Source organism: Malassezia vespertilionis, chromosome 5 (genome assembly GCF_029542925.1).
Source record: "Malassezia vespertilionis chromosome 5, complete sequence".
Classification (NCBI taxonomy): Eukaryota; Fungi; Basidiomycota; class Malasseziomycetes; order Malasseziales; family Malasseziaceae; genus Malassezia; species Malassezia vespertilionis.
In genome coordinates, this window is record NC_079251.1 from 426,376 (window position 1) to 451,134 (window position 24,759).

Consider the following 24,759-nt stretch of genomic DNA (forward strand, 5'->3'; position numbering starts at 1 on the left):
GCGAAAAAAGTGGCGACAAACCAACATTTTTACAAAGCATTTTGCTGCGCGCGTGCAAGTGCCTCGACGAGGCGCAACACGTGCTGCTCGGCGATGCTCGAAAAGTAAAACTCGTGCTCGGAGTTGTGCTCAGCGACGAGGTTGTGCGCAAGTTCGTGGGCCATAGAAAAGTAGACGGAGATCAAAGGCTCGGTGAGGCGTCCATGCTGGACATTAGCGTCGTGCCACGCAAGGTAGTAGCGCAAGTTCAGAAAGATGCTTCCGCCGCGGTTGAATGCAATGCTCGGCCCTTTTGTATCGTAAAAGACACTGAGGCAGCGCTGGTCGACGCCGAAAAGTGTGCCGATGGGGCGGTAGACAAGATCGATAAGGCGGTATAGTGCTTCCATGTGCGTGTTAAGCGTCTGTCCCGCGTCGAGCTCGGCGCTTACATAGACACTCATGCCAGACACTCGGCCGGCGAGGCGAAGGTTTGTATTTACACCGGTCACGTCGCAGTAGGTTGACGCTGCGTGACGGACTTCCTGCTCTTGCGTCTTGGACTGGATGACGCGCGCGGATTCAGGGCGCGATGCTTGGATCGCTTGCTGTACATGCTGCCGGATGTTTGCAGAAGAAGCGACATGCTCGGTGTCTTGCCGCGGTGGCAATACAGGCGGCGTAGAAGTGGATATGCGGTGGCCATTAGCTTGTCCTGGTAATTTAATAGACGAGGAGCCGGACGCAAGGGAGGAGAGTTTGCCATTGCCCAGCCGCTGCTTCCAGCTCTGAAAAAGACCGCCGCTGGAAATGGGCGGCTGTGGCATTGGGATTTGCGAGGGCTCCTTCAAGTTTGCAGGCACCGGAGGGGGCAAAGGTGCCGTGGCAGCGGTGCGCTCGATCGGCCGCGGCGCTTCGCTTTTGCGCTGCGTTTGCACGCGTGGATAATTCCCCTGTAAGAGCGCACTTCCCGCCTGCTGCAAGTGATCATTTTCAAACACGCGCAAAAGTTGGTTGACATGCCCAGGCTCCGCATCCGGAAACATCTGTAGCAACTCCTTCGTCCATCCGTCAAAGTCTAGCTGCGGCGCTGCGATCACTGGCGCACTCGGCGTTTGCCGCTGCTGCGCCATAATCTTATCCACATGGAACCCTTTGCGTTTAAGACTCTGCAGTGGCGTAGAAAGGACCGTCATAAACAGAAGCACTTCTTGCAAATGCTGCCTGGTAAGCAAGTGCTTGTTCAGCGCAAGCGCAACCTCAAACCAATCTACGTCCATATTTCCTGCGACGTGCAGCACAAGCGACTTGCGCGTGAGAGTAACCATGGCAGAGCACCGCTGCACATCCTTGCACTGTGTGTCGCCGCTTGAAAATGTGCGTGTAAGCTGCAGGCCATCGCCGTCCACTTCGACAACATGCAACATACGCTTCAGCCAAGTATAGTCGTGCTGGACCTCTTTGCTGCTCGCAATCGTTTTCTCAAACAAAAACAATGGCGTGCGCTCCAAAATCGTGTCGTGGACCTGCTGCGCTTTAGGCGTATCGGCGAGATATTGCCCCGCTGTTGTGTACGATTCATCGACGAGGGAGGAAAGATACTGTGCCCCAAGCGGCGCATACAACAGCTCCTCCAGCACATCATCGTGCGGCGCAGCATACATGTGTGCGGCAAACAACATATGTGCGTGAGCGTCGTCCACAATCACGACATCGCGCGGGCAGCGCAGCGCGTATTCTTGCGCGCCGCCGCCCTCGTCATCAGCGCTGCCTTTGCGAAACGCAAGCAGGAATGGCGTGCGCTTTATCGTGTACATTGTATCGGAGGAAAGCGCGTCCAGGTGCGTGGCGATTCGGCGCAGCACCTCGAGGTACGTCTCTGTCGAGCCGCACAGGTCGTAAAAGCGCGGAGGATCCGACACCAGTTTCCGCGTGAGCTCTTCCACGCTCGGCTCGTCGGTTACGCCGATGCTGCGCAGAAACACAGCGGCGGTAGGGCCAAAGTCAATGTAGTGGAAAATTTCGCGGTACTGCGGGGCAATGGATTGACTGTGTGTGGGCATAAAGTAACAGTCGCGCGGCGCTACCATACCGACAGACTCTTTGCGGCGCACTGGAATCACATTTCTGCAGCGCAGCTCCGCAAGGTCTTTTTGCGTGAATTCGCGCACGGACGCAAGAAAGACGAATATGTGGCGTGCATGGTCCTCTTGCGTCGGTGGCACATGCAGCAAGCGCTGCACCAGCTGTGCACTCTCAGGGTGCGCGCGCAGTTTCAGCTTGAGCGCATCTACAGGCGCGACGTCGGCCACGGGAAAGTCCATTGCAGCGACGCCTCCGTCTGTATATACCTGCGAGGGCGGCAGCAGTACACCTTTGTCCTTGACAGGAACAAACGCGTGCTTGCTAGCAATGGACATGGTATACGTAGCCGCGTACACGCCGCTAAACTTGTCGAGGAGATGCTGGAATGCACGCCGGCGGAGCGCTGCGTCCGTGTTAACCGCCGATGCAAGCGTGAGAATATCAGCAAGCGGCGGCTGCTTTCGGAGACCGAGTGTAGCAAGGAAGCGTGCCTCGTCCGAGTTGGTGCGCCAGGAGCGCCCCCAGTCCAAAACGGGAAGGCCAAGCGCGCGCAACTCTTCTACGGGCTCGTACAGCTCCGCGGCTTGGTACCGCTTGTTCCCGTCCATGTCCTCTTTTGGAAAAATGGCGGTGCTGCGCAGACGCTCCCATTCCACGTTGCTCAAGAGATCGCGGTGCTTGGTAAGATACCCAATCAGCTCAGCATGCGACCAATCGCCCGCGGCAATCAGTCGGTCAAAGATGAGCTGAATTTCTACGTGCCGGCGAACATGCAGCGCGTCGAGTACCTTTTCCAGATTTCCTTTGACGGCAAGTGTAGGAAACGTCACCACGGCGAGATCTTCAAAGAGGGACACGCTGGAAAAGTAGGCGTCGTTTGGCTTGCGCATCCCTAGGCGCGTTGGGATGCACGGCAGCGTTTCCAGCGCTGCGGCAATATGTGTACGCTGCGCATTCGGCAAGTTGCTCCACGCCCATGCGAGTGTGCCAAACACTTTTTCTGCATTCGCCGCGTCGTGTGTAAGTCCGTGCTGCTCGGCGACTTGCTTCGCTGGCGATGTGTCGAGCGAAATCATGTAGTCAATCCATTCGGCCATGCTCAGCTCGCTCCAGCCAAATACTTGCTGCAGTTCGTGGACGCGCAGCTGGCGCGAAACTGGGTACACAAGACAAGTAGGGGGCAATGGGACGTGCGGCGGCACTTTTTGTGTGTGCAGTACGGTGCGTACATCCGAGAGCGCTTGGATGCGCGACACTGCGTCTCCTTCGGGCTCCATCATAACCATAGCATTTTGGAGTAAGCGGGGAAGCAATGCAGCGTCGTACGAAGGGTGCTCTGCGACCATGATCCACCAATTCAGGCACGCAACCATCTCAGGTACCGACAAAGCACGGCCGCCAAGCTCTGCAAACACGTCGTCCATCGTGATGTCACGCACCAGATCGCGTGCGCGAAGCTGCAGTACAAACGTTTCTGCTTTTTCAATGAGCTCTGCAGGAATCACGGGAAGAGATTGTATAAAGTCGGAGAGTAGTGCGCTTGGGAATCGCACTTGGTCGGACGAGCGCGCGCCATGCGTCGAGAGCAGCGAGATGCATGGTTTTGAGCAGCAAGCAAAGAATGTGTCTTCCAGCGTCGCTGCGACGCGTTTCGAAGGCGAAGAAGCATGGAAGCTAAAAAAGCGCATCACATGGAGCGCCATCGCAACGACGTGCGCTTTGTGCTCGGCGTCCAGCGTGCCTTGCGCCCAGCGCTCGCCGATGTGATGCAGCTCCGCCTCGTACATGACCCTGGCAAGGTAGCCGCCGATGGCCAACAGTTCCATGTTCCAGCGCGCACAGTACCGATCGACGAAATCGAGCGACTCGCGCTCGACGGTGGGAATAAAACGTGCGGCCATATGCCCACTAAAGCTGGTGGTCTGGTGCGTGCGGAACCCAATAAACACACGGCCTTGCGCGTCGAGGCTCGGCATGAGCCCCGAAAAAAGGCGGCGTGTATGCTTGTCCAGATCGGAATAGTGCGTGTCGCTTGCTTTGGCATCCGACGCGGTCGTCGCGTCATATTCTTCCTTGCCCATGTAGACCATGTGCAGCAACGTTTGTTTTGGCAGCGGTTTCTTGGTGCTGCGCTCAATTTCTCTGGAAAATGCAGCGTCGAGAGAAACGCGAATGTGTGCGGTGGCAATGCGGAGGTGTAGCGTGGAGTGCACCATTTCCAAAAGCGACTGTGCATCGAGCGCGTCGTTTGCAGCGCTCGACGTGCTTGTTGTGAGCCCGCCAAACGCACTCGAGAGCATAGAGGTAATCCCCGCGCCGGCCGTGCGCGAAAAAGCAGACAAGAGCGTTTGTTTCAAGTTGGGTTTCTCGTGCTCGGCCTCGGCTGCTGCTTCCAACAGCACCATGCGTGCGACGTACAAATCTACGCGCAGCGCGATGGATTCGACCGTGCTCACCTGAAGCAGTTTCCCCGGCGAGCGGCCATTCAAGTGGCGCGACGCAGACACTGGCTGCGGCGACCCAGTGTGTTTTTCCAAACGGCATAGCAGCTGGTCGTCCACATAGAGCGCTACGTGCCGTACATTTGCCGTGAATGTGAGCGACGTGGCCAAAAAGCGGCACAGTGCAAGTGGTGATTCAGGAAACGGCGTCGGCTCGCGCAGTGCCATAAGAAATGTTGTCCATGGCACGCCATTGCTCGATACTTGCGGGTCCGATACATTGGCGCGTCGTGTGAACAGCGCATCTCCCTTCCAGAAAAAGCCCATCAGCTCGCTCCCGGAAAATACGATCGGCTCTTCGCAAATGCTAAAGAGAGAATAAAAGCCAACACCAAATGCACCGATGCGGTCGGGATCCGGATTGCCTTCCGCAATGCGTCGCAGCCTGTTCCAGTCATCGCTGCTGAACGGCTTGCCATTGTTCCGGAAAGTCCATTGCGTCAGTGGCGCCGTGGTATCCGGGACCTGCGGGCCGGGATTTGTCCGCGCAGGCAGCAAGGTATGCGCGACGGTGGCGCTCGTCGCGAATCGCAGCTCGCAGTCTGTTGCGCCTGCATCGTCCGCGTTTTGCAGCAGCTCACGAAACACGGTAAATTCTGCCGAATACCGCGCAAGGATTTTATCAATCAGCGCACGCTGGTTGACAGTGATGGCCTCTTCCGCGCGGCCATCGTCCAGCAGCGCACGCCTGGCCGTGTGCAAATCCTGGGCCATGGTGGCAACTGGCACTGCCATGGCGCATGCGTATTCCTATGTGGAGGTCGCGTGGTCTACAGATTACCCTAGCAAGTCGTGCAGCTGAATGGCGTTCAGGTCGCGGGCTGAGGCAAGGCGCGCGAGGTCGGGGCGCTGCATAAGTTCCAACGAGACGCGCAAAATCTCCCATACGCTCGTGTTTTGGCCACGCTCGCCACCAGAAAGCTCTTCTTCGGATGCGTGCTGCAGAGTAAGCGCAGTCAAGGCATGTTCCGCTGCTTCTTGGTAGCGTTTCAAATTCAAGCACGAGATGCTCAGATTGAAATGACAGCGTGCAAACCCCGGACGGAGCGCAAGCGCCTGGTAATAGTAGTCGAGCGACTCTTCGCTGCGCCCCGAGTTACTCAGCGTTGCACCGATGCGGTTGTACAGGAGCCAGTCTTCAGGGCGCACGCCAAGTGCAGTCGCAAAGCAATCTACGGCCTTGTCGTACTCACTGGAAGAGTTGAACAAAACGCCAAGCGCAACCTGAATGTCGGCATCCACTTCCGTGCTGCCAGGCATTCCTGCACGCGCCATAGCCATCAAAATACCAGCCACGCGGCCGTGCGTGCCTGTCTCGCGCGGCGTGTATTTCTGGACCACATCCGCATAGGTATCATTCACTTCGATCCAGCGCTCAAGCGACTCCAGCGCAGCCTCTCTTTCGTTTTCGTTTGTGTAGCTGATGGCGAGCGCGAGCCATGCGTCGTTCATGCGCGGATCCAGCGCGACGGCCTTGTGCAGCGCGGCAATCGCCTGCTTTTCCCGCTCGTTTTCCTGCTGGCGCAGACCTAGGTTGTACCACGCCGAGGACTTGGACGGATCGTTTTGGACTTCCGCCTCGTGCTCCAGCACGCTTTCCGCTACCGCGTCCATCTGCGTGGCGTGCATCGCATGGTGGTGTGTGCGCGACGCCGCGTACGGGTTGTTTTCGTTAAAAGAGTATGCAGGTGCTTCGAATGGGAACGGCGCTTGGGCCGTGGGGCGGATAGAAGGTTCGCTCGCCTCAAACTCGTCCCAGTCGCTTTGCAGCCTAGCCCACTCGGCCTCTTGTGCCCCAACGCGCCCTTTGCCTTTGGCGCCTTCCCATGCGCGCCCAACAAAGTCCTCGTCGTCTTGCTCCTGCGCACCGCCACGCTCGGACAAATCTTCCTCCCATCCGGGGCCAGCACGCGCGACGTTGGCGCCCATACCTGTCCACTTATTCATTTCCGCCGCAAAGATGTTTTCTTCCGCAGGCGGCGGCCGTACGTATTGCTCATCCTCGCGCATTCTCTCCAAGACATCGCCGCCGTCTCCTTGGAACACATTGCGAGGATCATGCGCGGCATTGCGCTCCGCTTCGCTGCGCCGTGCCGCGTCTTCCTGCGCAAAGTACTCGCTCAGCTCTTGTGCCGTGTCCAGCTGGAGGATCTGTGCAGGCGGGGTAACATTGTTCGTGCTGCGGTGCATCGAGCGGCTCGCCTCCTCGCGCATCTGATCGAGCTCCTCCTGCGTCGGGGGGCCTCGCGCGGCGCGCCCTTCGCCTTTGTGCGTGCCGTGCCCAACAATTTCGGCGCCGTGCACCTCGGCTTGGCGATCCCGCAGCTTGCGCATAAGCTCCATAAACTGACTCTGCTTAAACTTGTCGCTGGTATCGTGCTGCACCGAGGCAAGAAGCCGCTCTGCGGTTTGTGCAAGCGCGTCAGCGTCCATGTTGTGGAGCGCTTCAGCGGCAGGAAGCGCATTCGCCACACTCTCGTGCAAACCATGCTGCGCATCAACCGCAGTAAACGCCGAGTCCCACACCGTGTTGCTCAAGGTATCCAGCGTATCGCGCTGAACAGACATGGGTTGCGGAGCCGCGTGCATGGGCGGACGAAACTGGCGCTGGAATGCGGGCATCCGCATGGCGTACGGCGCACTTCGCGGAGCGCTCTCCATTTTCACCGCCGATGGCATCGGCGCCGTGTGTTTCATGAAATCATGCGCCCACGCAGGCGTCGCTTGCGCAGCGGCGTGGCGCGAGGAGCCTGCCATCGATGCAGGATGCTGCAGAAAAGACGTTTCCATATCGCGCCAATCAGCTCCTTGTGGTCGGACCGTTGGCAATGCCTGGCGCATTTGATCCACATGGAAGTGCGCGCCGGGATCCACAGCGTCGTTTGCCCGCGCAAAGAACGCAGCGTCGTCGGCCTGCGCCATGGGCCGCGAGCGGAACGCCGCCTGCGGCGCAGGGGACGACCGCTGCGCATCAAACGGCGTCGCGCGGTCTTGTCCAAACCGCTTCCCAAGCTGCTGAAGTGGGTTCACGGGACCACACTGCGCGCCACCCACCAGGTCGGGCAGCGACATGGCTAGCAAGATGCAGAAACGCGGGGGCGTAGCGCCGACGTTCGGCCGATTACAAATCACATCCTACAACCGTGTGGAGGCTACGGCGGCGCGAAGGCGAACTAAAGGTTAGCGGGAGGTTACGTACAGTCTGTACAACGGCGTCTGCACCCGCAGATGCAATGGTCGTGTGGTCAATCCACATTACTGCGATAGATCCGTTTGCGTGCGCATTTTTGTACTCGGCGCGTTTCATGGGCCGTGCGACGGACCAAACATACACATGCGTGTCCCTGCGGTGAGTTACGGGGATACATACAAAGACGCACTCGCACAGTACGCTCCATTTTCGGACCACGCCAGCGCATTGATCCTGGCGGTGTGGAATACCCACTGTGTCAGTTTTACTTGGCGCGCTGCAACATCGTAGACAAAAATCTTGCCCGTAGACTCGCCCGCCGCAAGCAGCGCCGCGTCCGGCGAAAAAGCGAGCGCAGTAATAGCACTACGACCATTCTCAAGCGTTCCGGCTGCGTCCAAGCCGTTCTCGTGCGTGGAGAACAGATACACCTTGGTATCTTCAGCGCCAATCGCGACACTTGCTCCATCGCGCGAAACACTCACGGCCGTCGGCGCACTTGGCATGCCCAATGCGGCGCTGCTGCAGTGCGTGACGCGGCCATCGCGCACAATGTCCACGCCTTTGTCTGTAAGCACATAACTCGTGGCTTGTGCACTCGCCATCGCTTTGGGCTGGCCCTGCAGTGCTGCAGTGAGGTTGCTGTGGTAAGTTTGGAGAGGTACGTACGTGTACGCTCCGTCTTTGAGCACACGCGCAGCGTCGTCCAAGGCCGCAAGCACGGTGCAAGACTGCTCAGCGCCCATTGCGACAATGCTGGGCGATGCAGGGAGCGGAGCAGGGATCATCGAGGCGCGTCCATCGTCTGCATACACATATACACGCCCGTCGTACGAACTTGCAAGCGTCGATGCAGCACTGCGCACCAGCGAAGTGACGCCCTGCGTCGGACCTACAAGCATGTCACAGAGGTGCAGCGCACTGCCGCTAAACGTAAGCCTGTGCATGCGCCCAGCAACGTCAACGCTAAGAATTGTCTCTCGCTGTGCCCACACGGCGCCCACCTGCTGCGCGCCAAGCTTGTCGCCAGCTTCTTGCCCGGCTTCGTACGCTGCAACTTTGCCGCGCGTGTGCACGTCCCATACCTTCACATGCCCGTCCGCACCCACGGACACGAGATGCGGCGCGGGCGCAGGTGCAAAGCTGACGGCATATACAGTGCCAGCATGTGCGCTTTCCCCGTCTTTAAACTCGCCAAGCACGTCGCCGCTCTGCCCGTCGTAGGCAAAGACGCGGCCGTCCGAGCCGGCAGAGACAAACACGGAACCGTCGGGCATGTACGCTACATCCTGCACAAAGCGTGTATGCACACGAAGTGTCTTGGCGTACTTGAACGGGACGCCCGTGTAGAATATCACGCTCGCATCGTCGCCGCCCGTGACAGCCTTGAATGGGCGCTGAGCGCGAATGGCAGCGGCGTTAATAACCTTGCTGTGCCCGCTGATCTCACCGACACTCGAGCCGGAATCAACAAGAAATGCATGCCCAAACTTCTCACGGCCTTCGCCCACCGCAATAATCCGCTTGCTCTCCCCGTCCCAGACCAGGTCCGTGATGCGGCCCGACATGGCCTGGACGTGGAGCTTGAGGATTCGCTCTTCGCCATCCAAGCTCCATACACGCACCGAGCCGCTTGTATCGCCACTCGCCATGTAAAAGCCACTGGGGCTGAAGCGCGCAACGGTGACATGGTGCGTGTGCTCCGCATACACCAGTGTGTTGCTCGGCGCCTACGGTCAGCATGCATGGCACGTACATTCAAATCGCGCACAACGACGGTGCGGCCGTGGCCATAGGCAACTTTGTCGCCTCGCGAACTCGCGCTTAGCTTGGTGCATGTCCCGCGTACAGTCACGGGATTTGACGCGTACGTGCCTGTGCGTGTCAACGACATGGTAGTGGCACTGTGGACTGTGCGCAGTGCCACGTGCTTTTTGCCATGACGCTGCTCGCGGCACTGCACAAGGCCCACAATTGCGACCCATGGACCGACCGCGCACTGCACGCCTTCGTCCTGGACGACGTGCAGATTGGATTTGTGCAGCCGCGTGTTCTTGATGCTATCCGCCAATTTCTGCGCGAGACGCTGTCGGACGTGCTCGTAATTAAGGAGGATGGTGCACACGATGTTGTGACATTGGCGCACGGCACGTCGCGTGCACAGCGTACAGCGGCTATGAGCGCGCTTGTGGCTTGGATGCGTGCACGGCGCATTTTTCCTGATCCGTTGGACGGCTGGCGAGACGAGCCATACGCAGTATACGCGCGCGCGCACGGGTCTGCATCGCGTTCGCACGTTGCATTTACACTCGAGCGCGCGGCTTGTGCGCTGTTTGGTTTTGCCACGTTTGGTGTACATCTCACGGTACGCACACGGCAAGCTGACACCAGGCGTATACACCCGACGGGCGCATATGGGTATCGAAACGATCGCGTACCAAGCAAACGTGGCCGAGCTACTATGATAATTCCGTTGCTGGAGGAATTATTGCGGGCGATGCGCCCATGGCGTCTATGATTCGCGAGTGCTACGAAGAGGCGGGACTGACAGAGGAGCAAGTTACGCCGTATATCAAGGTAGGTACGCTCCGCACTCATCGCAGCAAACTGGCTGCATAAGCTACTTTCACAAGACAGACGCGGGATGGTACCAGCCCGAGATGCAGTTTACCTACGACCTGGCGCTGCCATCTACCGAGATTGTCTTGGCACCTGTCGACGGCGAGGCGGAGTCGTTCGAGCTGCTCGACAAGGACGCCGTCCTGGAGCGCGTGGAGACGTTGGAATTCAAGCCGAATTGCGCGCTCGGTACGTACGGATGGCAAGCTATACTGACCCTAGTGGTGGCAGACTTTTTCGCTCGCCACGGCATGCTTACGTTTGAGAACGAAGAACACTATACCGCAATCTTAGAGTGCATTCACACGCCCTTGCGCTTGCCTACACCGTGAGGCAAGGCGCAAAGGAAAAATAGTTAAAGTGCATCTCCAGCTTTATTTTTTCATTCATACTAGAAAGCGAGACCAGTACGAAAACAACTGCACCGTCCCATCCTAAAAAAGGGCATATGTGGCGTAGCACGACATGATGGTGAGAAACACAGTGAAGTACTGCGACATCGTTTAGATGCCCAGCTTGGTGCGGCGCCAGTGGCGACGGTTCTTGTTGTACTGGATCTTGTTGTCCGTCTTCATGCGGAACCAGTTAGGGATGGAGCTGAATAGTTAGCATACTGCATCGACGAGCTTGTTTGGGCGTCACACACTGCAGCACCGCACGCTGCATTGCGCAACACGTCCAAATACATACCGGTTCTGGCGCTGAGCCTTGGCCATCTTAAGTTTCGTGCGCATAGACTTGTGAGAAGGCTGCGCGGCTGTTAGTACGATATCCACGGAGCGCGCCACCGGCACAACGTACCATTTTTCAGCGCAACGAGTACGGTAGAGAAGCAGTGCGGTGCCACGTTTGCTTGCACCTTCGCTTTTATCACGTGTATTACTGCAACATAATCACGTGCGTGCTACCTAATACGCGTCCGTGCGTCGGCGCGGCGCGTACGGGGAAACGCCGGTACGACTCCACCATGCCGGAACCGTTCAAGCGTGCGGCAGTGCCTGCGACTTCGGTCTTCAAGCCGGACCTTTTTAAAGACAAGGTTGTGTTTGTAACGGGCGGAGGATCCGGTATCTGCTACAGTGTTACGGAAACATTGATGCGCTTCGGCGCCAAGGCCACAATTTTGGGCCGCAAGGCCGACCGGCTTCAGGCCGCAGCTGTGCAGCTCTCGAAGGACACGGGATCCGAGGCGTTTGCCGCGCCTGCAGACGTGCGCGACATTGATTCTTTGCACGCTGCTGTCAAAGCTACCCTCGAAAAGTTTGGCAAGATTGACTTTGTCATCTGCGGCGCTGCGGGCAACTTTATGGCGCCGATTGAGGGCCTCTCTTCTCGTGCCTTCCGCACGATTGTGGAAATTGACTTGCTCGGCACGTTCAATACGGTGCGCGCTACGCTCGACGAGATTAAGAAGCAGCGCGGCACCTACATCCATATCTCTGCGACGCTGCACTACTCGGGCCTTCCCTGGCAGGCGGCTGCTTCCGCCGCCAAGGCAGGTGTCGATACGCTTTCTAATGCACTTGCAGTTGAACTTGGGCCCTTTGGCGTGCGCAGCAACTGCATTGCGCCCGGTCTGATCGCCGGTACCGAAGGAGCCGACCGTCTCGTGCCGCAAGGCGGCGAGGACATCGTGGAGTCGTTCATTCCTCTTCAACGTCCTGGCTCCAAGCACGACATTGCAAACGCTACCGTCTTTCTTTTTAGCGAGGCTGCTAACTGGATTACCGGTCAGATCATGGTTGTCGATGGCGGCCATGTGCATTTCCGCGCGCCTTGGCTGCCCTACCCCGATAGTGTGTTGGATCCCAAGTCGTTTGGGGAGCTCTTCAAGGGGTCCAAATTGTAAGCACATACCTTCAAGAAGCTATGTATTTGTCTAATGCACTGAGCAAGTCGACCTTGCGTCCTTTGCTCGGCAGTCCGTATTGCTCGCACGCCAAGCGCAAGCTCGGTACATTGAGCTGGTGTGAGTTTGGCGGGAAACGCACCGTGACCAAAAGCCCTTGCTGATGCAAGTAGCGCAGCTCCGCGTCGCGTTCCTTCGACATGGGCTCTACTTTGTGCGCCGCGCGCGCTTCCGCCTTTGGGGCTTGCATAGACGTGCGTGGGTCAGCGTGTATCGCTTGGTTCCATGCGCGAATCGCATGCAAAGAGCGCTGGCCGATCAACGAATACTCGGGGACAGTCCCATCGCGGTACGGAGGAAGTGGCCTTTCGAACGCGACAGCTTTCAGCACGTTGTAATGGTGCGCCAAGACTGGGTTCGTATATGTATCGGGATTGAAGGGCTCTTTGCGCAAAAAGCTGTCAATTACTTTCTCTGCCGCACTGACTTCTTCCGCGTTGGCTTCTTTTGTCGGCGCCTGTGGCGCTTGCCGGAGGTCGTCTGCGTACGGAAGAATGATCATATTCATGCCTGGTGGCACAATCTGCGCGCCGTCCTCGTCGATTTCTTCTGCCTGTGGAAGCAGTGCAACAAATGCAGGGATCACATTTTCACGCGGCATAAACAGCGCTAGCGCATATTTCGCCTTCGCATGCATGGCGTGCAGCAGCGCCGTAAATACGCATTTGCTACCTGGGAATTCCTGGCGTAAGCATTGCACCGACGTACCACATCGGACGGGTATATAAAATAGCTGTGCTTCACATTGTCCAAATAATTGAGTGTAGAGATATCTTTGAAGCCTAGCAGCGTTATCCCAGGTACGCGGCCAAATACACGCAGCGCTTTGATCTCGTCCTCAGAAAGGATGATGCGTGTCTCCAAGCTGGCCGTCGAGCCGCTCGATACTTGATATGCGCCTGCAGGCTTTGCGTCCCTTACAATGCTTCCGGTTGTCTTGAGTGAGTGTGCGAAAACAAATAAACGTACCGTGTCAAACACTTGCTGGTGTGCTATCACTTCGTCAAAATCTTCTGGATCTTCTTTCCCGTACGACGAAATGCGCACTGGCATTTCAACAGCGGCTTCTGAGATAAGTGCATAGCTGTGGTAAGTGCAAGATCAACGCACCCTTTCACTTGGATCCGCCAACGGGACTGGGCCTTGGCGTGTCTGTCGTCCGCGTCTTTCTTTGCAATTGCGCCAAGATCAAGCATTAAATCAAATATGACGCGTTTCGGCATGTCACGCCCGTCCATCTGCTCGTCGAGCTCCTTCCACTTGGTCGTAGAGTCCCACGAATTTACCTTGGATACATTTTGGTCCTGTAAAAGACGGAGTCGCCAAGGCCGCAGCGCATCCTCAATAAGCCCGTCATCATATACACCAAATATCTCAGCATAAAACAAGTTTACTTGGAATGGATGTGCCGCGGAGCCCAGAAAAAAGGGCTCTGCATCGATCCCGCGCCGGTAAAACTCCTTCATTTTCTCAATACTCGCCTTCTGGACCAGTTTCTTGTCATTCCCAGGGAATGGATCGTCCTGGTTTGTAATGAAAAAAACACGGCGTGTGCCTGCCTTGACGCTGCGGTCAGCACAATGTGGCACGCACGAGGTGGTGAGCAATTGGAGCGCATTCGCGAGCGCATTGTCGATACGCATGGGCGTGTGCGCAGGCGCAAATCGCTTTTCCATCGCTTTGGAGCTTGTTTTATTCGCTGGTGTCAGAAGGTCGCGTACGTGCCTTCAAGCAACTGCTGCAATCCGTACGTGGCCGGGACATTGACCTGCTCAATGGGTGTGTATTCGACTGTGTTCGGCCGGTATCGCCCGCGATTTGCTGTCGTCATCTTGGATTCCGCCTTGAATGAGCAGTGTGTAGCGTACCGTGTTCCATAGCATAATACCGACATAGTCTTTCGGCGAGCTCACTAATTTGTTCTCCATCAATTTCTCAGCGGCGCGGAACGCCGTGAGCAGTGGAATTTCGCCGTCGACGTTGGCATGCATGGTTGGTCCGCAGTCTATTGCAAATAACACGACATCGCGGTGCGAATAATTCTGAGATTAGCGCTAGCATACAGCGCACCTCCCATGGCACAGCTTGCGCCTCCTCGCTTGGGCCCATCGCGACAGGAAACGTGTGGAGGTTGGTTGGGGCCACGCGGGCTTCGCGTCGCGATGCACGCGTTTCTTTATTTAGTACGACATGGAACCGATTGCTCCCGGTGAGGAGCCTGCTGTAGCGCAGCCTGTGGCACACGCACAACAGCCCGTATCTGAACCGTTTATGGAGTCTGCACAGCAGCCCGTATCTGAGCAGCCTAGTGCGCCCGCACTGCCATCAGTGTTTTCCGAGCAGTCTGCTGCGCCCACACAGCAGCCCATATACGCCGAGGAACCCATCGTACCCACACAGTCAACTGCATATTCCGAGCAGCATATTATGCCCACACAACAGCCCACCGCCTTTGCTGAAAACCTTACGGAGAGCTTTGCTGTAACGCAAATCGAAGAAGACCAGACGAACGAAAACATTACGGAGCCTGGGACGGATGCACCGAAACATACCCCTGCACCAAAGCGTGCGCCTCGTCAGAGCCTGCCTTCGGAAAAAGGCACGACTGTCTTCCCGATGGCACGCGTATCCAAGATTATTAAGGCAGATACTGCCGTGGATATCTGCAGCAAAGAGGCTACCTTTTTAATCAGCGCCGCGACGGTATGTGAATGTGTACGTGCTAACCACAGGAATTGTTTGTGAAAAAGTTTGTCGAAGAAGGGTATACGAATGCGCGCTTGGATAAGCGCAAAATGATCCGGTACAATGACATGGGTACGTGCACGGTAAAATACTAATGTGCAGCACGCGCCGTACAACAAAATGGCTACTTTGATTTCCTGCAAGAAGTGGTGCCGATGCCCGTGCCGCTTTCTGCTGCGCTGCAACGGCGCGAAGAGCTAACCGAAAAAGACGGCGCGCCGAAAGACTTCGAGTTGGATGTGAGTACTACAGATGCCGCACCGGACTCCAACGGCCCGGTCGAAGCCGTGCAGACCACCGCCCAGTCTGTGCCTGCCGCCGAAGAGAGCACCGTTCAGGCAGCACTTGATGCACCGCCCACCCAATCCATTGAGGCCCCTGTCGCGGACGCCAGCTACGAGCGCTTTACTTGGTAAAAGTAGCAACGCAAAATGAAACGTTAAAAAGTCGACAACTACAGGGTTCGAACCTGTGTGGGCGAAGCCCATGAGATTGCCCGATGTTGGTTCAAGTCTCACCCATTAACCACTCTGGCAAGTTGCCGATAGCCTGTCCTACGCGTCAAATTTTAGACTATAAACGTGTAGCGTTGCGATGCGCTTTAAATAAGACCGCCGGCCTCAAGGAGGAGCACGATGGAATGCGTAATCTCTGCAATGCTCTGCGTCGAAGGGTCCACCACAAGAGCTGCGTTTTCAGGCGCCTCGTACACATCGTCGACACCCGTAAAGCCCATGATCTCGCCGCGGCGTGCCTTTTTATACACACCACGGCGGTCAGTCCTTTCACAGTACTCGAGCGGCGTTGCAACGTGCACAAGGAAAAAGTTGCCAGAGCCACCGCTTTTAATGATCGTCTCGCGTGCAGTCTTGCGCGAAACTTCGTACGGGGCAATCGGCGCAGCAATCACTGCGGCGCCCGCACGAGTGAGCTCACTGGCGACGAATGCAATGCGCTGAATGTTGGTGTGGCGATCCTCGGGAGTAAAGCCAAGCTCCGCGGAAAGTTCGTGGCGAACCGTGTCACCAAGCAAAAGTGAAACGCTGCGGCCGCCCTGCTCGTTAAGTTTGACTTGAAGTGCGCGCCCAATCTGGTCCTTGCCAGAGTTAAACAGACCGGTGAGGAAAACGGTAAAGCCCTGGCTGGTCTTGGGCGGATAGCTCTCGCGCAAAGTCTTGACCACGCTCTCGTAACTGAACCAGTCAGGAATATGCGCGCCAGACTTGAGGCGGTTGCGCAGCTCGGTACCGCTAATGTTCAGCGTCTTGGTTCCCTCTGGAATCTCGTCCACGGGTTGGTACTCGTCGGTGTCGGGCAGATAAGTCATCATCTGGAACGGCACCATCTCGATACCAAGCTCCTTCTCGTGCTTGCGCACGAGATCCTGAGCATCGTACGGGCCGTAAAAGTCCTTGCCCTGGCTATTATTTCCGGGGCCCGCATGATCGCGGCCGACGATAAAGTGCGAAACGCCAAAGTTTTTGCGGATGATGGCGTGCCAGAGTGCCTCGCGCGGCCCAGCCATGCGCATCGCAAGCGGAAGCAAAGCAAGCGTGGCCATACCCTTGGGGTAGCGCGGCATGAGGCTCGAGTAGACACGCACACGCGTGTAGTGGTCCACATCACCTGGCTTAGTCATGCCGACCACGGGATGAATCAAAATGTTGGACTGCAGTTGGCGAGCGGCGCGCACTGTCAATTCACGGTGGGCGCGGTGCATGGGGTTGCGGGTTTGGAATGCGACAACCTTGCGCCAGGATACCTTGTCAAAGTGGTGGCGCAGTTCTGCGGGTGTGTAGCGCAGCTCGACGTAGTCGTAGTACTGCGGCTTTGCAATCGCTTGCACGCTACCACCAACAAGTACATCCTTGACTTCCTCGTACAAGTAGCTGACCGAGGGATGCGCTTTGTCGTCCGCGCCAAACACGGCCTCGGCCTCGTGCTTGCGGTCAATGTCAAAGAGATCAGAGACGGTGAAAATTGCAAGCGCGGCATCGTCGCGTGGGTCGCGCAAGGCAATGCGGGTGCCTGACTGCAGATGCAGCTGCTGCACCTGCTCATTAGACACATCCAGAGTGACAGGAATGGGAAACAGAGCACCGTTGGCAAGGCGCATCTTGTCCAAGACACTGTCATAGTCCGGCTTGGTCATGAAGCCCTCGAGGGGCGAAAATCCGCCAGTGATGATCAATTCGAGGTCGCACAATTGGCGCTCGCTCAAAACAAGGTCAGACAGCGTGTCTGCTTCCGCGCGGAGCTCTCCTGCAATAGGCGCATCGCGCGCAAGAAGGTCTTTCAATTCGCCGCCATGAGGTGGATTGACCATACTGGATCGTGGTTGCTACGGAAACTTCCTCTGCATGCGCAAACGATTTGGCCGGATTACGCCATCCACTGCAGCTCCGTGCAGGCTTTAGTTGCCTCCACATGCACGTGTATGGCATCGTGCGAAGGAAAGCGATGCAAGCACTCGCGTTAGGAAACTACGTGAAAACAAGCTAATTAGGCCACCACCTTGGAGATCTCGACAGCGTTGGTAGCACCAAGGTACTGCTTAAGATCGCCGTAGATACCGAACTGGAGCGCAGTAAGCGTACCGACCATAACAAGACGGGTAGAAAGACCGGTGAAAAGACCCTTGACACCGAGCTCCTTGGCCATGCCGGCAAGGCGGCTGGCAGTGCTCTCGCCGGGAAGACCCTTAGTCTTGTTGATCTTGGAGAGCAAGGTGTCAGCAGGCTGCGAGATGGTCGCGGCAGCGAAACCGGCAATCAGACCAGAGCCAAGGTTGTAAACGGTAGCCTCGCGAGGAGAGAGCGACAGCTTGGTCCTGTTAGTGACGCTAAGCAATTTCTCGAGAACAACCTCCATGGTGGCAAACTTGGCCATGTTGTAGGGTACCTGCTTGAGCAAAATGGGGCCAAAGCCGGCGTAGAAGCCACGGAGACCCTCCTCACGCGCAATACGGGCGAACCCGCCCATGAGGCCGTTGGCAAAGGTGGGCTGAGAGACAAGACGGATACGAGTGGCCTCGAGCGGGCAAAGGGCAATGTCGGCAACAAACTCGGCGGCCGCAGAAGCACCGAGATAGACGCTCATGCGGTTCTGCTGCGCGGCGTCGATACCGATCTTCTCAACAATCATCTTCTTAAAGATCTCGTAGCCACCGAACTTAAGACCACCCTGCAAAAAGTAGCCAGCAAACGTGGGACCGACACCGGTAAGCAGCGCACCAGCGCCCTCACCAGCAACAATCTGGCGGAGCGTACCAAACATACCCTTGTTGTAGACCGCAGGATCAAGCTGAATACGCGTCTTGATCACATCAATCGGCGTCATTGCACCGTGGGTGACGGAGCTGAACGTGTAAGCACAATTGCACAGCGCCATTACTTACCAGCAAACAGCACCCGCAAGCGCAAAGCGAGAATAAAGCGCAAGACCCGAGTGTTCCTTAGGCTTCTCCAACACAGCGGGGACGGGGTAGGTAGCGCCTACAAAGTTCTGGCTATACGACATGATATTGTCAACGTAGTGGGTTACAAACACAAACTTGCCGACGTGCCCTTCTTCTGCGCTCGGCTTGCACGTGCCTAGAATTTCCATCACTGTGATAGGTGTGTCTGCACAAGCGCGTCGGGATGCTGACCAATCATGCATCCGCCGGTTTGTGCCGAGCCAGGGCAAAAAAAAAATGGACGACGCAGGCAAGGCCCGTGCATTGCTATGGCGAGGCCAGCTCGGCAGGCTGGCTCGTTGGGCTACTTTGCGAAGAGCCAAGCAAGAGTGTAGATATACTGTTGTTGATCCGCGTAACCAGTTGCGCAAGCACATGTATAAGTTCCGCATCTGTAGCCTCTTCTCGGGTCGCAATAATTAACAGTTCAGGGTACCGTGCCAGGCACTGCTCCACAATCAGGTTCCTAGCTGTCGGTGCTTGCGTTTGTATCTCGCCAGAGCTGGTCTGTTCTTGCAAGTCTTGTGGGATAATTCCGGGGAAACATGTACCGTCCGAGAGTGCCTCGAGTCGTAGACAAAGCATCTCGAGCTGTTTGACCTGGTCCAGCTCGAGCAGCTCCTTCGTCGGCACGTACATTTGCGTCGCCGAGACCTTGGGGTAGACGTCGGGCAAATTCGTAAAGCGTGCGCGCAACGTTGTGGGGTATACAAGCGATATATGCTCTGGAATCTCGATCCCTTTCAAGCGGTGCTCGCCCGTGGCGATGATTTCAAAGCCCATACGGCGCAGGAATACGAGATCGCGGGACGTTTGTTGCTCCAACAAATCGTCTCCATGGCCAGAGTGGTCCTTCTCGATGCGCTCCGGCTCATCGTACATCGCCAGGAGTTTCTCCAGCTCGTTGACTACATCCCTGCTCGCGAAAATTTGGCCGCCGTCGGCGGCGCTGCTGATCCGCGCCGTGCGGTTCACCATGGGCCCAAAGTAGTCCATGCGGTTGTTGACGGGATCGACTTCGCAAACGGGTGTCCCAAAATGAATGCCCATGCGGACACGGAGGCCACGGTGTATAAGTGTGCCGTCGTCGTCGTACACTGGCTTGCCCTCGTAGCTGTCCAAAATCTCTTGCGGCCAGTCGATGGTCAGGAGGCGAAGCTGGACATTAAAGCACCACAATAGTGCAGCGGCGACCGACTGGAACGAGACGACAAACGAGTCGCCTTCGGTCTTGGCTTCGTAGCCTCCGTTACTGCGCATCTGCCGCCGGAGCAGCTCGTTGTGCAAACGAATCGCAGTGTGCATGCCGGGATTTGTCTCCCACAACAGCGTCGAATTCTTGATGTCGGTAAAGACCAGCGCAATGTGCCCAATCGGCGGCATTATCTCGCGCTCCAGCCGTGCCAATGTGCTATCGGTGATCATGCGCGTGCGCAACCCCGACGTCTTGCTGAAGAATTGGCTGTCCCGAATGTGGGTGTGGTCCGTGGCCAAGTGTTTGTGGAAGAGTGCGCCAACGGCAACGACCATGACGAGCAAATTTTCCGACGCGCCGTAGCCCAACGCAATATCGCGTAGTTTCTGGCTCGCGAGCCGCGGCTGTTCGCGGTCCATTCGCGCAATGTCCACGGCCATTTGAAAAGATACGAAGCGCCACAGCTCATTGTTGGCCAAAATAACAAACTCGTCCGAGTCTGTCAGCTGGATGTGCTGCACAGTAGGGCATGCGCTCATGATCGGTGTCATTTCAAAGTGGCCAAACGCACGACCCACATGCAGCTCGTCGTTCACATAGCCACGCAGCGAGACCCAGCCCTCTGCATCGCGAATCCGCTTTGTCTCCTCGCGGCTCAGCGGCTCGTGCTTGGTGCCGAGGAGGCATACACTCGCATCGGCGCGCGATAAGACGCCAAGCGCGTCGCCAACGTTGGCAATGTACATGGTATGACCGCGCATGTACACCAAAATGGCCGTGCAACATGCGTGCCAATTCCGCTTGTTTGCATTGTTTGACGTGGCGGGCCAGCCCCAAAAGAGCTCTTGGGAGCCCGTGTGTGCAGTCGTGGGATCCTGCATGTGTTCAGGACGGCGCACTGTATCCATGTTCAGCACATGCTCGCTGTATTCCTGGTTTAGCCGAAGAAAGGCGCGGCGCAGAGCGGTGGGTATAGTTTCTTCGGCAAAACAGGGACTGGCGTCTTTAGCACCCAGCGGTAGTCCAAGCCGCTGTAGCTCCGTGGCAAGCGTCGCGGCAGCGTGTTCGCTAATGTATCGCGCAATGTGACCACACGTGCGATCTGTCGGGTCAATGCCTTCAAAGAATCCATACATGGCCTCGTAGGAGGAGCCTCTGTACTGCGGAACGACAATGTCGAAGATGCGCAACGTGAGACTCTTGCCGAGGTTGTCTGCAATTCCATACGGCATGCGGTTAATGCTGGAAAAGGTTGTGCGCACACGACGATGATCATTTTCGTCGGGCAGCGGCTGGTGGGTCATGGTCACTTCCATCAAGCCCAAAAGCCGCAGATGGCGCGTGCGGTGGAAGTTGGCCATATTCTTTTCCTGCCCGTCCACTTCAAACATCTTTGGCCTGATCTCGAAGCGCTGGTTGCCAGAGAGGTTTAGATAGCGCAGCTCGGGGTTTGCGTTCCAGTTCCACTCGTAGTGCCAATTGGCAATGTTATACTTGAGCACATTGTTGCCCACATCCAACGAGTGCAATTGCTTCAACCGTCCCAGCTCCACGGGGAGAGAGCGAATACGATTGCCATTCACAAACAGCGTCTCTAGGCGCTGCATCCGCTCCAAGTCTTCTGCAGGCAGCGCATTGAGCTTGTTTCCGCTGAGGAACAGCTCGCGCAGCTCGGCCAGGTTTGCCAATGCGCCGCTCGGGACCTCGAAGATCTCATTCATGCTCAAGTTGAGCACTTCGAGCTCGCCAAAGAGTGCGAGCAGGGGGAAGACATCGTCTGTAAGCAGATTGTCTGCAAGACGCAACACCACCAGGCTGTATCGGAGAGGCATGGAGCGCGCATTCGATTCTTTCTGCGCGATGGGCTGCGGCAGAATGGGCTGCGGCGGAATGGGCAGTGTGTCGAGCAAATTCGAGCTCGCGTTGAGCTTGTACAAGCTGCCACAGTCCCAGATGCTCTGTGGCAAGCATCTCAAATTATTGTTCTGCACATTGAGGCACTGGAGTAGAGATAGCTTTCCGACTCCTTCGGGCAGCTGGTTGAGCGCGTTTGCGGCACAAGACAGGTACTCGAGCGCGCCCAAATGGTCCAATGGAGGAAGGGAGGTAAACTGGTTGTGGTCTAGGATCAAGTGCGTCAAAGAAGGCAACGAGCGAAAGAGGTTCTCGTCGAGCACGGACAAGTTTGCAAACGAAAGATCCAGCTGAGTAAGGCGCGCTACGCTGGTCGCCGTAAAATCTGCACGGCTCAATGGGTTGTGCGCAAGCATGAGATTCTCCAACGTGCTCGTCACATGTGTGTCGACGGTGGTGATGTTATTGTTCGAGGCGAGGAGGACGACGAGTTTGGGCAACGTCGACAGGCTGCCAAAAAATGACAGGTTGCAGTTCCGCACGTCGACCGTGTGCAACTCGCACAATCGCATCATGGATTCTGGGAGGGGAGCGAGTGAATTACCCATGAGGACCAAGCGCCGGAGCTTGGTCAGGTTCGCAATCTCGTGCGGGATAAAGGTGATGGTATTGAATGACAAATCCAAGTCCTCCAAGTTGCGCATCTCGCACAGAATCGAGGGGAATTGATCGAACCGGTTGTTGGACAAGTTGACGTGGCGCAGCGCGTGCATGTACACCATGTAGGTCGGCAGCGAGCTAAGCCGATTGTTGAGCATGCGCACGACAGCGAGTTCGTTCAACCTGTCCAAGTTCACGTTGGACAAGTCGTGCACTCGGTTCGTCGACACATCCAAGTGCGTCAACGTGGGAAAGTGCGCGACACTCTCGGGGATCCATTTCAGTGCCAGTGTCGAGAGGCACAGCATGCGCAAACGCGTACATCGCTGCACAAAATCGACGGGCAGGTCTGTGAGCGGATTGCGCGACAAGTCCAAGCTGACAATCCAGCGTGCATACTGGTAAACAAATACAGGGATCATGGTCAGGTGCATGCTTTGCAGGTTCAGGTGCTTGAAAGCCTCCTCTTGCGATCCGGTCAAAGGCAGCGTCGGGGCCCGGTCGGGGCGGAAGACGAAGCGTGCAATGTGGCTCATATCCTCACGGCCCAGCTCGTTGAGGCGGTCCATTTGGGAGTATCCCGCTTGCACGAGCCGGCGGCGCAAGATGCGCGCAGGACGCTCGGTAGGAGCTAGCGGTCGGTCCGCGCCTTTTTCGTACCAAAACAGGCCGTACCCTTTGGCTTCTGAGAGGCCCGCCTGCTGAAGAAGCACGGGTACGATTTCATTCGTAGTAGACTCCATGGAACACGCAATGGTGAGAAACGAGTCGTCCTGGCGGTAGATGCGCAAAAACTGCTTGGGCTGCAAGTTTTCGTCCATGTGCTCGGGCAAGTCCCACAGTGCAGGAATGTTCGTCACCGACACCTCATCTGCGCCGCTGGCGAGGCCAGCGCTTGACTGGCGCTGCACCTGCCATATCGAGCCGCGCATTTGGACGGGCGCTTCCTCCTCCAACGAATCGGCGCGTGTGCTAACTGAGTCGCCGTGGGAACGATGCCTGAAACGGCGGAATGAGAGGTGCGGGTGGTAAATATTGTTCAGCCGAATGCCTTTGCTCAGTACCGTGCGCCCGACCGCGGCAGCGCCATTCAGCGCGGCAGCATTCTTTGCACTGATGCCCACCGAGTGCTGGTTCGAGGGCGAGAAGGTGTCTTCGCTTGTGTCGCTCGCATGGGCGTCTATGTCATGTGTCGACGTCCGGGAACGTGGCATGTGCGTGGCCAAGTCAGGCGCAAACAAAGCGTCCAGCTTAAAATGCGAGTGCCCCCGGCGGCCGTGAAACAAACGGCGTTTATGCGACTCGGCCTCGGCCGCCGGCGGCGTATCTGTGCGTGGCGGTTCAGCCGCAGATACAGGCTCGTACACAATCACAAGTGACGTCTGTACCGACGACCTCTGGTTCTCGCGTGCAAGGTTCACAGACAGTGGTGGTGGTGGCGGCGAGATTGAAGTCGTGTTTACATCGTCGTCGGTATACTCTGCGCCAATGTTGCGAAGAGGCGCAAACGTATCTGCTTGGCTCTGCACGGCCCAGGAATCGGGTGCGGTCCACGAGGAGCTTGCGCTGGTAGCCATCGACTGCAGCGTGTTGCTTGTCATGGATGGTTCTGTGCGTAAATACGCAGGGTTCCAGCCTTGGGTGGCGTGCAGTGGCACGGCGACACGGGCAAGCGACTCGGAACGGTCCGAGCCCGAGGTTTGCTGCGAAATCGTGCTTGGGCGCCGCACATACTCAAGCGATCCATGCCTGCTCGAACATTCTGGCGTTTCCGTATTCAAATATGTGATGGATCGTGTGCGAGGAGATGCGGAGTGCGCCGAGAAAACGACGTTGCTTTCTGGGGCGATACGCGGCGAGTAGTTCGCCAGCGACGGCGGTCGAGTGGTCGACAACGAGTGCGTCGGCGACACATTTTCAAACGGCGTCCGCGGATTACTGCTTTTGTTTCGATCGACAATATCGTCAATGTACTTCAGGTCAGTATCGAGCTGGATCCCAAGCGCGGAGCCCCGCTCAGCGGTCACTGCGGGCGATTCGGTCAGCGAGCTTCGGTGCGTGTCGTGCAATGCTGGATTTGAATCCGGCGTGCTATTGCTCAGCGACGGGGAAAATGATTTTTGCGTCTTGCTCCATATCCGGTTGCGTGTTCGGGTGAGTGAATCGGTCAGGCCGTGACCACTGCGCGGCGCGCGGAACCGCGAACGCTTCTGTTCGCCCGACTCCGATTTCGTCGAAGATGACCGGAAGAGCTGCAGCGGGTTCCGGGGCCGGTGCTTCGGGGCGTCAGCATCGGACGGGGCATGCGGCGAAGTGTGCACGCGCTCGGCTGCAGTCGACCGTCGTTCATGGCTCGGCGTGCTCGGTTGCTGCCATGGAGCAATAAAGGAGTGCAGCGTTGCATCCTCGCGTTTCGTTTGGGCTACTTTCTGCTCGATTACGCCGTTCTCGGGATCCGGAGGCTTGGCATCAAGCTCCGTTTCCCCCATCGAGCCGAGCGCCGCAAGTGCAGAGTGGAGGTGCAAATCGCGGAAATAGTGCAAGTCGCCCAAACAAGCCTGCGCG

The 24,759-nt window shown here is 57.1% G+C and overlaps 9 protein-coding genes and 1 non-coding gene across 10 annotated transcripts; 3 read left to right on the forward strand and 7 right to left on the reverse strand.

Annotated features, from left to right (window-relative positions):
- Positions 1-29: 29 nt before the first annotated feature.
- Positions 30-5,300, reverse strand: MVES1_002654 (uncharacterized protein; the record flags this gene model as incomplete). The annotated part of the gene is made up of 1 exon (XM_056207479.1): positions 30-5,300. The coding sequence occupies one exon, from the start codon at positions 5,298-5,300 to the stop codon at positions 30-32; it is 5,271 nt and encodes a 1,756-aa protein (XP_056063454.1).
- A 42-nt stretch (positions 5,301-5,342) lies between these two features.
- On the reverse strand, positions 5,343-9,649 carry AIP1 (WD40 repeat-like protein; the record flags this gene model as incomplete). Its single annotated transcript, XM_056207480.1, has 4 exons — positions 5,343-7,639; positions 7,898-7,909; positions 7,946-9,485; positions 9,512-9,649. The coding sequence occupies 4 exons, from the start codon at positions 9,647-9,649 to the stop codon at positions 5,343-5,345; spliced, it is 3,987 nt and encodes a 1,328-aa protein (XP_056063455.1).
- Positions 9,650-9,694: 45 nt separating this feature from the next.
- Positions 9,695-10,706, forward strand: MVES1_002656 (thiamine diphosphokinase; the record flags this gene model as incomplete). Its single annotated transcript, XM_056207481.1, has 4 exons — positions 9,695-10,120; positions 10,147-10,332; positions 10,359-10,563; positions 10,597-10,706. 4 exons carry the CDS (start codon positions 9,695-9,697, stop codon positions 10,704-10,706), a joined length of 927 nt encoding a protein of 308 aa, XP_056063456.1.
- Positions 10,707-11,341: 635 nt separating this feature from the next.
- On the forward strand, positions 11,342-12,223 carry SPS19 (2,4-dienoyl-CoA reductase [(2E)-enoyl-CoA-producing]; the record flags this gene model as incomplete). Its single annotated transcript, XM_056207482.1, has 1 exon — positions 11,342-12,223. The coding sequence occupies one exon, from the start codon at positions 11,342-11,344 to the stop codon at positions 12,221-12,223; it is 882 nt and encodes a 293-aa protein (XP_056063457.1).
- A 10-nt stretch (positions 12,224-12,233) lies between these two features.
- On the reverse strand, positions 12,234-14,274 carry KU70 (ATP-dependent DNA helicase II subunit 1; the record flags this gene model as incomplete). Its single annotated transcript, XM_056207483.1, has 7 exons — positions 12,234-12,965; positions 12,992-13,219; positions 13,253-13,367; positions 13,394-13,849; positions 13,877-13,982; positions 14,009-14,126; positions 14,152-14,274. 7 exons carry the CDS (start codon positions 14,272-14,274, stop codon positions 12,234-12,236), a joined length of 1,878 nt encoding a protein of 625 aa, XP_056063458.1.
- Positions 14,275-14,473: 199 nt separating this feature from the next.
- Positions 14,474-15,444, forward strand: MVES1_002659 (DNA-directed DNA polymerase; the record flags this gene model as incomplete). The annotated part of the gene is made up of 3 exons (XM_056207484.1): positions 14,474-14,986; positions 15,016-15,100; positions 15,131-15,444. 3 exons carry the CDS (start codon positions 14,474-14,476, stop codon positions 15,442-15,444), a joined length of 912 nt encoding a protein of 303 aa, XP_056063459.1.
- A 32-nt stretch (positions 15,445-15,476) lies between these two features.
- Positions 15,477-15,571, reverse strand: MVES1_002660. Its single transcript has one exon. It is a non-coding gene; the product is annotated as a tRNA-Ser (tRNA).
- A 58-nt stretch (positions 15,572-15,629) lies between these two features.
- Positions 15,630-17,354, reverse strand: MET3 (sulfate adenylyltransferase; the record flags this gene model as incomplete). The annotated part of the gene is made up of 1 exon (XM_056207485.1): positions 15,630-17,354. One exon carries the CDS (start codon positions 17,352-17,354, stop codon positions 15,630-15,632), a length of 1,725 nt encoding a protein of 574 aa, XP_056063460.1.
- Positions 17,355-17,530: 176 nt separating this feature from the next.
- Positions 17,531-18,634, reverse strand: MIR1 (mitochondrial phosphate carrier protein; the record flags this gene model as incomplete). Its single annotated transcript, XM_056207486.1, has 2 exons — positions 17,531-18,386; positions 18,498-18,634. The coding sequence occupies 2 exons, from the start codon at positions 18,632-18,634 to the stop codon at positions 17,531-17,533; spliced, it is 993 nt and encodes a 330-aa protein (XP_056063461.1).
- A 118-nt stretch (positions 18,635-18,752) lies between these two features.
- On the reverse strand, positions 18,753-24,683 carry CYR1_2 (adenylate cyclase; the record flags this gene model as incomplete). The annotated part of the gene is made up of 1 exon (XM_056207487.1): positions 18,753-24,683. The coding sequence occupies one exon, from the start codon at positions 24,681-24,683 to the stop codon at positions 18,753-18,755; it is 5,931 nt and encodes a 1,976-aa protein (XP_056063462.1).
- Between the last annotated feature and the right edge of the window lie 76 nt (positions 24,684-24,759).